Source organism: Bicyclus anynana, chromosome 14, assembly GCF_947172395.1.
Source record: "Bicyclus anynana chromosome 14, ilBicAnyn1.1, whole genome shotgun sequence".
Taxonomy (NCBI): domain Eukaryota; kingdom Metazoa; phylum Arthropoda; class Insecta; order Lepidoptera; family Nymphalidae; genus Bicyclus; species Bicyclus anynana.
This window is the reverse complement of record NC_069096.1, coordinates 4775304-4791736: the sequence shown is the minus strand read 5'-3', so window position 1 is coordinate 4791736 and position 16433 is coordinate 4775304. Positions and strand designations below refer to the sequence as shown.

The following is a 16433-nucleotide window of genomic DNA, read 5'->3' as shown; positions in this document are numbered from 1 at the left end:
GGATTACTATAGTTTGCTTTTCTTATTACTATATATTATTATAAAAAGAAACTTAAAACAAAATGTAACTTAAATATTTACAAAATTTAACTATTTTAAATATTTGGCTACCGTACTGTTGATTTTGAAATAGGTGAGTTTTGTAAATATTAATGTTTTTCCGCTTATTTTTTTTCATAAATAATATATATGAAATAAGGAAATCAAACTGCAATAATCCTACAACTAAAAATATAGATTGTAGAAAGAATGCCATCTATGGCTAGCTAATAAAACTAACTAGAAAGCGCCATCTAGTGATCACGGAACATAATTTTTATAAACTGAAATGAGAGTTGCGTATCTATCTCAATATATTATGTATCATCTATGCCCTGAGGTATAAATATAAAATTATGAGTTTTGAGCTAAAATATTAAAACTGAAAATAATCTTGTAATTGTATGAAATCCGTCAAAGAATGTAATTTATATTGTTGCTGATATTTAGGATATATGTAGTATTTCGTTGTAAACAATGTCCACTTCTGTGAAAGAATTTAGTAAAGTTTGGTGGACGGAAGTCTATAACCGTATTATTGGTGCAGTCGTGATCTTGGATGAGTCTGCTGCAGAGTGTTTACATTGGGACGGGGGGCTCTATAACCTTCTCAATGGTGGAGCTGTAGCTGTGAATCGTCTATCGCCATTTCAGGTAACAAGCTAAAAATTCTATCTTGCATGCTTTCCTAAGGCTAATAAAGGTAATTTGTTACTGAATAGATTCCTTAGTAATTAGCATGTTAAATGTGAAGCTATCGAGGCATCATTAGTGCATTTTATTAATAAATTTCTTAAACACACATTTCCTTTGTCTGATTGTTGGTGTATTGGTTAGCTTAAAAGCCCTAGGTCATAAAGACTATTGAGAGGGAAACCTATGCCCTGTAACGTTAAGCTCTTTTTAGTGGATTTAAAAGTGACTTAAAAAACTTAGCATAGACCAACTTCATCTTTTTCCTCTACCTACAGTGCACCATTAAACTAAAACCATTATTTTTTAGATTATGAACTCTTCAGTATGATTCTTTCAGAGTTGTAAACCTGAGCAAAAGAAAGTGGTTTTCATAACACAAACTACTCAAATCCAACTACGTACGATAAGTGATATTCTTCGTACCTGTGACTTCACACATTGTATACTGATATCCACTGTGAGCTTGGATGTTGTGTACTTGGAACTCAATGATGGGCTGAAGAATGCCAATGATGTGGTCGCATCAGGGAAAGCCGGGATGGAAGCTGTAAAGATGTTGGAAAAGATGCTTGTTGGGTGGATGAAAGAAAAGGTTAGTAAATGTACTTGACAATTTATTTTTTCCTAGTAGTAATAACACTTTTCTTTTCATATAATAAAGCTAGATTCAAAGATCACGTGAACAAAGTGACCTAAGGATGTAATAGTTAGTGAAAGACTAATATTAAGTTATTGGACATTATTTTATGAAGTACCAAATTGGTACTTTACAACAGAGAAAACAAAAATATATATAATAAAGCTATTCTGACTATATGGCTCTGGATAGATTTGAGTGTGCAATCATTAACAGCTGATGTCCACTGCTGGACATAGGCCTCTTGCATGGACTTCCAAACAAAACGGGCCTTGAGCCACCAGCTTCCAGAGGATCCTTGCAACCCTCTTGATGTTGCAGTCTGGGGGGGGTTTACCAACATTGCATTTTCCAGTGGAAGGTCTCCAGCACCTTGGGACCCCAACATCCATCGGCTCTGAGAGCTATGTGCCATGCCCATTGCCACTTCAGCCTCGCAACTCTCTGAGCTATATAAGTGACTTTGGTTCTTTTGCGCATCTCCTCATTCCTGATTCAATCTCTTAGAGAAACTCCAAGCATAGCTCGCTACATCAACCGCTGAGTGACTTTGAGTGTTCTTATCAAGGCCACAGTTAGCGAGCAAGTCCCAGATTGGGAGTTTGCATTGGTCTAATCAAATTAAATCAGGCATAATAAAAATGAAATGCAGTAGAGACTTCTTTAGTTTGGATGGTTAACTGTTAGGTACATTCTCAAATGGTTATTTACTTATTTTACCTTGGATTCATTCTGCCTTTCTGGTTCAATCTGCCTTAGAAAACTCAAGTCTTAAAATATAATAACACATAACTTAATACCTTTTCAGCAACCTATAACAGAAGTGGTATATATCCCAATATTCACCATATCACCTACAAATAATGTATTCCTCATGCCGCCATACCAATACGTCTATCCAAAGTTTGACAAAAAACTGATAACTAGTGCGCCAACTTTAGATTTATACACCTTGAACAGTGACGAAAGGTCTGAGGTTCGGAGGTTGGCAAGTGCATTGAACTCAATGATGCAATCTATGAATATGAGGGAAGACATCTACCACATTGGTCCTTTCAGTTCACTGATTGCAGGCATTTTGGAAAATTCTCCTGTCTATGTGTCTAGGAGGAAGGTAAGCTAATATACCTGACCTATAATAGTTTTAGCCTCACTTTATGCATATTCTTTTTTTAATTTGTTTAGCTTCATTCCATTGTTAGATTAACTTTTTGCCTGTTGATGTGTTGCTATATAAAGGCGGATTTACATTTGTCTGACGTGACGTGCCGTGACGCATCAGAACATAATCTGTATCATACATTTTGTATGGCAACATTTACACTTATTTAATCATTAACTAATATTTTTTTATATTAAGTTAATTAATGATTATGTGTTGTGACATGTCATGATGGCTTCTGATGCGTTGCATACAAAATGTATGAAACGGATTCCGTTCTGATGTGTCAAAACACGACACGTCAGACAAATATAAATCCGGCTTAATGCTAAGCCAAGCCACACTATTTGATGTTTCAAAATTCCCATGTGGGCTCAAGGTTTATCTTGTAAGCCCACAACTTAGAGCCAAGCAGTAGCACATCTGTTTGTAACTCTTCTTGAATAAAAAAATCTTAGTTCTTAATTTCTACTGGTTGTTAAAAATCAACTATGCTATGCTTATGATGATAGTTTTTATTAATATTATAATTATTTTTTATTAAATGTAATGGTAATGAACAATGGGGATGATGACTAGGTTGGAATATATTGATTTTTATGAGACATATGTGTAAACAAGGCCAATGTCAACTGATTAATACATTAATACATAAAAAATAAAGATTGTTGGATGTTTATAAAATAAATAAGATTATAAAACTTCTAAATCAATCAAATCACCGAGACGAGGCGGGGAAGGGGTGAATGAGTTGCGACGTCGGAGCGGCACCGCTAAGGGTTCATTTACACGAGCGGCAACTCTACCGGTGACCGCAGGTGACTGCAGTCGACTCTCGGCGGCGGTTTTGCTGACCCTTTAAATCCGAAAATAATGATTGTAGATACCCTGTTACTTTACCTGTAACCTGTTACAAAATTGCTTTACTATTAGCATACTCTTAATTTATATACAATTTAAAAAACTATCACCATCCCTATTTAAGACCTTTAAAAAAGTGTCAATGTGGCTATATGTGTTATATAAATATATAATGTGTTATACTAAGTGCTATAAATAAATGTAATGAATTCCAGATGTGCACAAACCCAGTGTCACTGATTTTTGTTGACCGCACACTTGACCTGTGCGGTGTGACCAGTCACTCCACAGAGTCAGTTCTTGACAAGGTGATGGCCGTACTACCGAGGTTCCCTGGACACTGCACTGACGTTGCAGTGGACATGTCTCCCCTTTGTGAAGCTAAAGTGTGAGTTTCCTTTTTTTGTGATCCAAATCCCCTCCTATATTAAGGAGGTAGGTCTGGTTGGTGGTGGGACGGTAAATAAGCCGATGATTATGATGATCTAATAGGATAGTTGACTCATATCAAATTTAATTTAAACAATATAAATTTCCTGTAGTACATGGAATAAGGGTACGAAATATATTGATATCAATTAATAAAAGTTAAGGATTTCTTATAAAACTTAATTTAAATATCCAAATTTTCCAAACGTCAAAAACGCTGTCGTCCATTTTGTGATGTCATTAACACACTTGATTTACTAAACGTCAAACTAATTGTTAACTAATATTTTTGTCAAACGCTCCGCTGGGATGAAGTGACGTCATGAAACAGTTGAAATATTGACTGTCATAGTCGACAGGCGTTTTGACTTTTGACTCGTATTGTCAAAAACAAATACATTCTCGAGTCAGTACGATCCCAAAGCGTCGCATCAGTAATTTTCAATATTGTTCAAGAAAAATGGCGTCTTATGTTTTTAAATATTTTAAAAACTGTTCACAAAAACTAAAGAAACAAGATGGAGTATTTTTTCATTGGTAATTATTGATTATTATATTAAATTAAGTAATTGTTGTTAGTGATAAATTTTGAAATACAAATTATGAAAAAAGTTTGTATACCTATGCAGTTGTCAAGGAGACGCGTGACGTTCGTTTTATTTTTATTGGTTGCACCGGCTTCACGCGTTACTTGTAAAGACTCACATTGGTTACTCTGTGACTATGTAGTGAAGTCTCTAAAATAAAAGTAATTATGGGCGTCATTAATTTCAGAGTAACACATCCAAATGACATGCAGCTAAGTCCCGGTTGTCTGTACCACGCGGACGACGAGGCGAGCGTGCAGACGTACGACCACATGATCAACAAGTCACAGAAGGAGGTCATGTTCGATTTGCACAACAAGCTGTCCAAGCTCGATGTTCAGATGTCACCCGGACTGAAGACACTGTTGAAAGTTACTCCGCAGAGTGTCGAGAAGATTATTACTGCGTCTAAAGGTAACTAAGTAACTTACCATTATCAACCCATATTCGGCTCACTGCTGAGCTCAAGTCTCCTTTCAGAATGAGAGGGGTTAGGCCAATAGTCCACCACGCTGGCCCAATGTGGATTGGCAGACTTCACACACGCAGAGAATTAAGAAAATTCTCAGGTATGCAGGTTTCCTCACGATGTTTTCCTGCACCGTTTGAGACATGTGATATTTACTTTCTTAAAATGCACACAAGTGAAAAGTTGGAGGTGCATGCCCCGGACCGGATTTGAACCCACATCCTCCTGAATCCGAGGCACAGGTCATATTCGCTGTTCTATCACGGCTCTTAAGTAACTTATCAAAAGGAAATTAAAAAAATATATAAAAAGCCTTTATTCACTGTCCGTTTATCTACACTTATAATAAATCTGTAGAGAGGTCAATTCAAAGAGGGTCTGTACATGAAATATATTTCCGAAATAACTATCAGGGGGTGATTAGTGATCGATACTGATGCCAAAATGCAATCAGTAAAATTTTTGGCTGTCTGTATGTTTGTTATAGAAATAAAAACTACTTGACGGATTTTAACGAAACTTGGTACAATTATTCTTCATACTCCTGGGCAGGTTAAAGTATACTTTTCATCACGCTACAATCATTAGGAGCAGAGCAGTGAAAGAAAATGTTGGGAAAACGGGAGAAGTTACTCCATTTTTACAGCTATACTACTGTAAGGTCTGGATTTAAGAGGTCTAAGCGCGGACGAAGTCGTGGGCGTCCGCTAGTTACATAATAATATTTCATCATCATTATCATCATCAGGATATCAGCCGATGGATGTCCACTGCAGACCTTAGGCCTTATAAGGACTTCCAAACATCACGATTTTGCATCCAGCGTATCCCTGTGACTCGCTTGATGTCGTCAGTCTACCTGGTGGGGGGTCGACCTGCGGTTTCTAGTACAGGGTCGCCGTTCCAGCACCTTGGGACCCCAACGTCCATCGGCTATTCGAACTATGTGCTCCGCCCATTGCCTCTTTAGTTCGTGACTTGTTGAGCTATGTTGGTGACTCGAGCATGGCCCGTTCCATCGCCCGCTGTGTGTCTCAAGAGTCACTCAACCGAAGGTGGAAAGAGTAGAGGGAGAGGAATTGGAAAGGAGGAGATCCATAGCCAATGTCACCGACATAGCTCAATGAATCGCGAAGCTGTAGTGGCGGTGACGCCGCGCGATTTCACCCGTGTGGTTCCAGTTTCCGTAGGAATACGGAGATAATATATAGCCTATAGCCTTCCTCGATAAATGGGCTATTTAACACTAAAAGAATTTTTCAAATCGAATCAGTAGTTCCTGAGATTAGCGCGTTCAAGCAAACAAACAAACAAACTCTTTAGATTTATAATATTGGTATAGATAATAAAGTATAAGTTTGTTTTCAAATTCCAGGTAATTATGACGTAATAAGCAAGCATTTGGGCATTTTGCAACAATCTCTGGGAGTCGTACAAGCTTTGAAATCTCCAAAAGGAGTCCAATTGGAGTTGCTAAGCAATTTAGAGAAACAAGTGCTTCAGAGCATAGCAGCTAGCAGGGAATCTACCAGCATACTGCATCAGGTATTAAAAATATTCCTTTATATATTTTGCAAAAATCAACTATTAGTTTGTTTTGTGTTAAATGAATCAAATTAATAAAATATTAAATAATCATTTAAATTTATTTTTATGGTATGCCACTGCACGTAATTAACGATTGTAGCACTCGTGCTGTCTATTGTGCAATAGGCTAGTTGACACATTTTTTCAACAGTCTTAAATAGTTCATTATTGTTCTTTTAGATTGAAATATTTTTTTTCATTTTTTTTTGAGACGAGATTACATGAAAATTTTAGTTCTTAAATAGGTATGTTTTTGACAATACGAGCCAAAACACCTGTCGGCCATGACAGTCTATATTTCAACTGTTTCATGACGTCACTATAATAAATCTCATACAAATGGAGCGTTTGACAAAAATATTAGCTAACAATTAGTTCGACGTTTAGTACATCAAGTGTGTTAGTGACGTCACAAAATGGTCGTTTGGAAAATTTGAAAAAAATACGTGATATTTAAATCAAGTTTTATAAGAAATCCTTAACTTTTATAGTAATTGATATCGATTTATAATTCGGACCCTTATTGAAAGAAAGAAAGAAAGAAAAAAGCTTTATTAGTGAATTATGCCCACACAACACAATTTGTTCTATAACAATATCCTGCGATGTGTGGCACAACCCAGTAAACGGATCTAACTCAGCATAATGCTGCATACTCTTTAAATAAAAAGAGCATGCAGCGCTGGTTTTCAGTTGGAACCGTTGACCAGATGCCGCCACAAACACAGCACACAATAACCTTATTTACTAAAATAAACAATAATAATAACTTAAACTTCATATAAAGACGTTAAACTACCGGAAACACATCATGAAAGATGGCACTCTAGACATCTGTCGAGCGTGTCATCGTCCTGGGGAGTCCCTCAGGCATATTGTGTTCGGGTGTTCTCACCTTGCTAACGGCGAATACTTGCACAGACATAATCAAGTAGCCAAGATAATCCACCAACAGCTTGCTCTTCAATATGGCTTTATCGATTTTGAGATGCCTTACTATAGGTACGACCCAGCGTCAGTTCTTGAAAATAGCAGTGCATTACTCTACTGGGACCGAACAATTATCACTGACAGGTATATTGTAGCCAATAGACCTGATATAGTGCTAGTCGATCGGTCAGTGCGTCGTGCAATAATTGTTGATATTACTGTTCCACATGACGATAATCTGGTTAAAGCCGAAAAGGAAAAAGTATCAAAATACTTGGACCTTGCTTACGAGATTACCGCCATGTGGAATGTTGAGTCAACTATTATTGTTCCGATAGTTGTTTCAGGATAGTTGTTCCGATAGGTCTTATAGCGAAAAGCTTCGACCAACACCTTAAGAAGCTTTCGCTTAACTGTTGGATCAAGAGTCGGATACAAAGGGCAGTGATTCTTGAGACGACGCGTATTGTGAGGAGGTTCCTCACTCTGGAGCCCTGACCACCGGTTGCTTGGACACTCAAATGTCCCGCAGCGGGAGGGTGAATTTTTTTTTATAAATTTTTAATAATGTTTTGTATTTTATACTTATATTGTTAAAAATTAAAAAAAAAGAAGTAATAAATAAATGAGAGAGAAAAAACTTAAACTTAAAATAATACATTACAATTAACTAAAATAAAAAGGGAAAAACAATAAAATACCATACTTATTGCATGTACTACACGAAATTAATATTGTTTATATTAAAGTTGATATGAGTCAACTACCCTATTCGGGTTCGCCGCATTTCACAAAAAACACTCGTCCATTACATGACATGACAGTGGCATAAATAAGTATTAATTAATAGGGATGATGACAGTTTTTTAAATTGTATATAAATTAAGAGTACACTAATAGTAAAGCAATTTTGTAAAAGGAACAGGGTATCTGCGATCATTACTTTCGGAGCTACAGGGATTTAAAGGGTCAGATTTGCGGCGCTGCCGCGGATCCCTGAAAAACGCCCCATACAAAATGGCTCGAACTAATGACGTCATAGGCAATGTAATGATCGTTAGATTTGTATGCCCGTTCAAACAAAATTACTAATATCTTTGTTATTTGTGCGTTTATGCTTATAGTTCACATATTAAAAAATGTCACATTTAATGTAAGGAAGCTAAAACTGTATGAATTTTCATCTAATTACGATAAAATATTTTTAATAAATTTTGAAATTTTATAATCTCATTTATTTTGCGAATATCCAGACAATCTTTGCTTTTTATGTATAAATTAGTTAACATTGACTCTATTTATCCGAATGTATCATAAACATCAATATATTCAAACCTAGTCATCATCCCCATTGTTCTGCAGATGAGGATTATAATAAGGAGCCGCAAGGAGCGAAAACTATCAATCGAGAATCTATTGGCCCTTCTGATCCACATATATTCCTTGTCGGATTCAGAGGTGATATTCAACAAGCAACATGAAGAAAATTTAGAACAATCATTGATAATGGCTGTCTTGGAAGAATTCAAGACTCTATTCGACGACAGGGAGCGTAACTACACACCGAAGGACTGCGAGATGAAGGCTAAAGAAATTATGTGTTACTTGAAGGAAATATCGCAAATGAGGAAGCCAATACAGAGGTAAGTTTATATTATCATATCATAGCCCTTGACTTCAATCGCACCTGATGGTAAGTGATGATGCAGTCTATGATGGAAGCGGGCTTGTTAGGAGGAAAAAAATCCACACCCCTTTCAGTTTCTACACGACATCACACCGGAACGCTGTGTTAACTAGTGTTAGTGTGTTAGTGTTAACGGTGGTAACTAGCCACGGCCGAAGCCTCCCACCAGCCAGCCCGGGATCAATTATGAAACCTCAATCGGCCCAGCTGGGAATCGAACCCAGGATCTTCGTCTTGTAAATACACCGCGCATACCACTGCGCCACGGAGGCCGTCGCAGATACCCAAAGATTTTATACCATTAGATAAGTCACTAGCGCATCCAAACTGAGGCGAACGGAGGTGGTCAATTGTCTTAATTTCATTAAGTCGTATAGTAAACAATGAAAGTGAATTAAACAAATAATACTTAAATATTGTCTACAATGCCGAGTTGTGTGTTCAGGCCGTGTAAAAACTATATACAGAACTAGTTATTTTTCCATATTAAACGATTTTTGAAAAAATATGTACAAGGCAAAATTTATTAAATTAGTACAGCTCGTGTGGATTAACTTGGCGCTTGGCTCGAATGATGTTTGTACTGTGTTTGATTGAGTCTAGCGTCAAGAGAAATAAATGAAATCTATTATACGTACGGTGAACGCACGACGGCTTACCTAGTTCCTCGATTTATTAATGAAACACCTCCCAATATACGAGATTAATATATATAAAAAAATTAAAACAGTATTTCATGTCAATTTTATAGGTCTAATTCTAATTAAGTGTAAAAATGTAAAAGTTATTTTTAAGAAAATATTATAAAGTTATTTTTAAAGCAGAAGCAGAAGGACACCAAGGTGATGTGATTTTTGTGGTTGTCCGTTTAATTTACCTTTTTATGTTTTGTATTTTTTTAATAAATAAATAAATAAAATAAAAATATATATATATATATATATAGATTTGATTAATTCGTTTATAGATACCATTCTGTACTGAAACCATGCGACGCTGGCACGGGGCACGAGTACCGCGGAGTTCTCCAGCAGTTGGTGGACGATCTGGTGAACACGGACCGACCAGATCTGGTCGACCTGCAGCACAGGAACGACGGCATCAAAGACCTGCTGCGGACTGGGCTGAAGTAAGTCCTTCACTGCTATCTCACTTGATCTTAAGTGACTCTGGCACGGGGCATGAGTACCGCGGAGTTCTAGAATAGTTGGTTGATGATCTGGTGGACCGACCAGATCTGGTCGACGACGGCATCAGGGACCTGATGCGGACTGGGCTAATCAATAATAATGAATTGAGGTAAGGGTTACAAGTAAACAGAGGCTGTAATTATCAAAGCGCATGTATAATAAGGCCGCCTTTGCATGCTAAGTTTAAATTATCATCATCATATCAGCCGATGCACCACTGCAGGACATAGACCTTTTGTAGGGACTTCCAAACATCACGATACTGAGCCGCCTGCATCCAGCGAATCCCTGCGACTCGCTTGATGTCGTCAGTCCACCTGGTGGGGGGTCGGCCAACACTGCGCTTACTAGTGCGGGGTCGCCATTCCAGCACTTTGGGACCCCAACGTCCATCGACTCTTCGAACTATGTGCCGCTATGTCGGTGACTTTGGTTCTTTAAAATTATCATTGTCTTTGATTAAATTATCATTGTTTATATAATTGTATTTTTGTGTACAATAAAGTATTTCTTATTTACTTCTTCAATTAATATTATCTAACTCGGTTATTCAAAAATTTTCCAGCATCCTAACAAGCAAGAGGAAGTCATCAAAGCACCCGTTGGACAACCCAACGGTGCTTCTGTTCGTGGTGGGGGGTGTGACGGCGGAGGAGTGCAAGCAGCTGCACCGCAGCGTCATCACCAGCGGCGTGGACACCGTGGTGCTGATCGGCTCAACCAAGTTCGTGACCCCTGTGGAGGCCATGAGGGACGTCTTCAACTTATAGCGGCGGCGATACCGCTTCTGGTAATCTATACACAGTGGCGGATGGCTGAAGCTTGAGAAAAAAAGTTGTAAGTATTATTGAGAGCCAATAATTATTTATTTATAATGTATGCACTTTACATTATAATACAAGTGCGATAAGTAGAAAATTATCAAAGAGGCTGTAATTGTCAAAGCGCACGTATGTCGTACAACGTTTTATAACACATTTGAACACACTTTCTGAAAGTGAATTTGCATCTTTGCCTGTTTTCCATATGATGACATTTTGACATGTTTGTCATTTTTACACAGATAGCAAAGTGCGAGCACCGGCGTTTTTTTAGGCAAATGCACCAAAACAGCCAGTAAATTAATATTTTTGTGTTACTGTTACAGATAAATCGTTGTCATTTATTGTCAAAATTATTAAAATGATAGAATTAAATGTTTATTTATTATATTTTATTTTTATCTTTACGTTAAGGCGCATATGTATGTATGAATTTGTATTTATATGTATTATATTGTAATATATTATATTCGTCAGCTATGAAAAACGGATTTTTGTGTTAATGTAGAAAAATGTTATTATTGGTGTCAATTTAGAAGACATCTTTGGTTAATTATGAATTTGTGTTTATAATTATATGTAGGTATTATATTGTAATCTATATTCGTCAGCTATGAAAAACGGATTTTTGTGTTAATGTAGAAGAATGTAATTATTGGTGTAAATTGGTGTAAGACATTTGTGGTGTCTATGTAGAAGACATTTTTGGTGTCAATGTAAATAAAAAAAAGTATCAATGTTGAAGACATTTTTGGTGTCAATGTGTCAATAAAATTATTGGTCTCAGTGTAAAAATACAGATTTTTGGTGTCAATGTAGAAGACATTTTTGGTATCAATGTAGAAGATATTTTTGGTATCAATGTAGAAGACATTTGTGGTGTCAATGTAGAAGACATTTGGGTGTCAATGTAGAAGACATTTCTGGTGTCAATGTAGAAAACATGTTTGGTGTCAATGTAAAAAAACAGATATATGGTGTCAGCAGAAGGTTCATATTGTGTAAGAAAAAAGTAAAAAAATTGCATGGAACGTATAACATTAGAACTTTTAATTAGAAAAAGGCCGAATATGACCAATTTAAGATGACTGTTCACTTCTTTTTAACTGGTTTTTTTAATAATTAAATGGTTTGTGTTATACAATAGTACAATATCTATAAAATAAAAGCAATTTCTATTATATATAATGTCATATAATAAAAATATTAGAAAGTCATTTATAGAACCTAGTCATTATTTATGGGTTTTTATTTGGATTGGAATTTGTTTTTTTTTTTACCATTAATGGGTAAAGTTAGACATGATTTGCAAAAAAGAATTGTGTTAAAAACTTGTTTGTAAATTAATTTGTTTTGTTTGCGATATCTGCAGAGTTTTTGGGTGAAATTACCACCATGCACACTTGGAGAGTGGTGGGCTTAAGCTCTAAATCTATATCCTTTCTCCTTTAAGGATGCTTGGTTGTTGTGTTTTTAGTTTAATTTTGTGACATTCCATAATGTAATAAACCAGACATATATAACTATCATTGTAGAGTGCGCGCAAGATAAGTCTGCGCGCGACTGGCGGCGCAATTATGTTGCTAGCGTTAGTGGTCTCTTTTACCCGCCAAGAGATAGATAGAGATAGACCACAAGATGGCGGCACTTTTGATTAGTTCCGATTTTGGCCACTATATATTTAACTATATAATCTGACGATATATTTATATTATAAATTTAGTAGGTGTATTAGACTATGTCAAAACTATAATAAGTTCAACTATACTATGCACAAAAATTAAGGGAGCAGAAAAAAAATCAAAATTTTTGTTTTTGGTTATTCAAAAATTTTCCAGCATCCTAACAAGCAAGAGGAAGTCATCAAAGCACCCGTTGGACAACCCAACGGTGCTTCTGTTCGTGGTGGGGGGTGTGACGGCGGAGGAGTGCAAGCAGCTGCACCGCAGCGTCATCACCAGCGGCGTGGACACCGTGGTGCTGATCGGCTCAACCAAGTTCGTGACCCCTGTGGAGGCCATGAGGGACGTCTTCAACTTATAGCGGCGGCGATACCGCTTCTGGTAATCTATACACAGTGGCGGATGGCTGAAGCTTGAGAAAAAAAGTTGTAAGTATTATTGAGAGCCAATAATTATTTATTTATAATGTATGCACTTTACATTATAATACAAGTGCGATAAGTAGAAAATTATCAAAGAGGCTGTAATTGTCAAAGCGCACGTATGTCGTACAACGTTTTATAACACATTTGAACACACTTTCTGAAAGTGAATTTGCATCTTTGCCTGTTTTCCATATGATGACATTTTGACATGTTTGTCATTTTTACACAGATAGCAAAGTGCGAGCACCGGCGTTTTTTTAGGCAAATGCACCAAAACAGCCAGTAAATTAATATTTTTGTGTTACTGTTACAGATAAATCGTTGTCATTTATTGTCAAAATTATTAAAATGATAGAATTAAATGTTTATTTATTATATTTTATTTTTATCTTTACGTTAAGGCGCATATGTATGTATGAATTTGTATTTATATGTATTATATTGTAATATATTATATTCGTCAGCTATGAAAAACGGATTTTTGTGTTAATGTAGAAAAATGTTATTATTGGTGTCAATTTAGAAGACATCTTTGGTTAATTATGAATTTGTGTTTATAATTATATGTAGGTATTATATTGTAATCTATATTCGTCAGCTATGAAAAACGGATTTTTGTGTTAATGTAGAAGAATGTAATTATTGGTGTAAATTGGTGTAAGACATTTGTGGTGTCTATGTAGAAGACATTTTTGGTGTCAATGTAAATAAAAAAAAGTATCAATGTTGAAGACATTTTTGGTGTCAATGTGTCAATAAAATTATTGGTCTCAGTGTAAAAATACAGATTTTTGGTGTCAATGTAGAAGACATTTTTGGTATCAATGTAGAAGATATTTTTGGTATCAATGTAGAAGACATTTGTGGTGTCAATGTAGAAGACATTTGGGTGTCAATGTAGAAGACATTTCTGGTGTCAATGTAGAAAACATGTTTGGTGTCAATGTAAAAAAACAGATATATGGTGTCAGCAGAAGGTTCATATTGTGTAAGAAAAAAGTAAAAAAATTGCATGGAACGTATAACATTAGAACTTTTAATTAGAAAAAGGCCGAATATGACCAATTTAAGATGACTGTTCACTTCTTTTTAACTGGTTTTTTTAATAATTAAATGGTTTGTGTTATACAATAGTACAATATCTATAAAATAAAAGCAATTTCTATTATATATAATGTCATATAATAAAAATATTAGAAAGTCATTTATAGAACCTAGTCATTATTTATGGGTTTTTATTTGGATTGGAATTTGTTTTTTTTTTTACCATTAATGGGTAAAGTTAGACATGATTTGCAAAAAAGAATTGTGTTAAAAACTTGTTTGTAAATTAATTTGTTTTGTTTGCGATATCTGCAGAGTTTTTGGGTGAAATTACCACCATGCACACTTGGAGAGTGGTGGGCTTAAGCTCTAAATCTATATCCTTTCTCCTTTAAGGATGCTTGGTTGTTGTGTTTTTAGTTTAATTTTGTGACATTCCATAATGTAATAAACCAGACATATATAACTATCATTGTAGAGTGCGCGCAAGATAAGTCTGCGCGCGACTGGCGGCGCAATTATGTTGCTAGCGTTAGTGGTCTCTTTTACCCGCCAAGAGATAGATAGAGATAGACCACAAGATGGCGGCACTTTTGATTAGTTCCGATTTTGGCCACTATATATTTAACTATATAATCTGACGATATATTTATATTATAAATTTAGTAGGTGTATTAGACTATGTCAAAACTATAATAAGTTCAACTATACTATGCACAAAAATTAAGGGAGCAGAAAAAAAATCAAAATTTTTGGGGGATTTTCAACAGGCTGTAACTTATACAAAAATGGTCGTACAGCAAAAAAATAAAAAGCAAATTGTAGCTCTAAGTGTTTAATTTTTGGATCTGAGTTTGAAAATTTTTTTTTGAAAATATTTTTCGAGTAATCATAAGAAAACCACCGAAAAAAAAATTTTCGAATTTTTTTTGGTTTTTTTTTAATCTACGGACGTGGAAAAAATTTTTTCGACTCAACCTCCATATGGACCGGATAGCTTGTTTATTCAGATTTAATTTAGTTTTTTTTAAATCTCGATACGAGCATTTCTCGCTGAGATATCGATGTTTGAATGGAAAAAGATCATTTTGTCTTTGATTACGAAAATTAAGAATTTCGCTCTGAAAATGTCATAATTTTTATCAAAAATGAAAAAAATTTTTTTTTTTAATTTTTCTCTCAATTCTGTATTAGTGACTTGAAAAATTAAAGAAAAAAAAGAACAATTTGCTTTTTATTTTTTTGCTGTACGACCATTTTTGTATAAGTTACAGCCTGTTGAAAATCCCCCAAAAATTTGGATTTTTTTTCTGCTCCCTTAATTTTTGTGCATAGTATATATATGTATATATATAATCTAGTATATAGTAATGAATGTAAGAGTATTTTAAGTATTAGTAATGCAATGCAATTACAATGCTACTTAAGTCTTTAATATTATAATGGTACGTGTCGATCTACGGGGTTATGCTGTAATTTATTTATTATTTTATCCACTCTATGTTTGTCGAAGATGTTTGTGATCTCTTACTATATAAATGTCTGAAAATTGTAACACTCACCATTGTCAATAATTCGTATACACAGAATAAAGGATGACCCAGAATGATTCTTTACAAGCATCGTGGTGAAGCCGGTGAAACCCATAAAAACAAACGTCAGGTGTCTCCTTGACATCCGCATATACAAACTTTTTTTCATAATTTGTATTTCAAAATTGAACATTAACAACAATTACTTAAATTAACCTATAAAAATACTCCATCGTAATTCTTTACTTTTTGTGAACTGTTTTTAAAATATTTCAAAATTTATTTTTTTATAATAATATTGAAAATCACTGATGCGACGCTTCGTGTCGTACTGACTCGAGAATTTATTAGTTTTTGGATTTTGTATTTGAAACGGTTACGACACCATCGTGTTCCGTGCGCTCTATCTGCTAAATATTATTCTTTAATCTGTGTTTTTATATTTCTCATTTATTGCAATAATAATTGTCAAGACACCAGTCTTACAATGTTGCTTTACAATAATCATCTTGTAGTTGCTAAATGTAAGAAAATATACAGCATAACCCTGTTGTGTAATTGATTTGATGTTTGTTTGCTAGATTTTATTGAATAAATGCTTTGTTATTGATGTTAAAAATGTGTTTAATTACTTAATTTATTAGTGGCACAAGAA

At 35.1% G+C, this 16433-nt stretch overlaps 1 protein-coding gene across 4 annotated transcripts; it reads left to right on the top strand.

Annotated features, from left to right (window-relative positions):
* The first annotated feature begins 370 nt into the window (after window positions 1-370).
* LOC112050830 (sec1 family domain-containing protein 2) lies at window positions 371-16397 on the top strand. Of its 4 annotated transcripts, XR_008251450.1 has the most exons (11): window positions 371-693; window positions 1073-1327; window positions 2181-2486; window positions 3611-3783; window positions 4599-4825; window positions 6256-6425; window positions 8760-9040; window positions 10052-10213; window positions 10840-11111; window positions 12934-13205; window positions 13516-16397. XR_008251450.1 is itself a non-coding variant. In XM_052885503.1 (9 exons), the coding sequence occupies exons 1-9, from the start codon at window positions 517-519 to the stop codon at window positions 11042-11044; spliced, it is 1956 nt and encodes a 651-aa protein (XP_052741463.1). In that variant the 5' UTR covers window positions 371-516; the 3' UTR covers window positions 11045-11961. The 4 variants fall into 4 exon arrangements, 1 of the variants encoding a protein (XP_052741463.1); XR_008251449.1 differs by having other exon boundaries at window positions 12934-16397; XR_008251451.1 differs by lacking the exons at window positions 12934-13205; window positions 13516-16397 and adding an exon at window positions 11422-11961.
* Window positions 16398-16433: the final 36 nt, after the last annotated feature.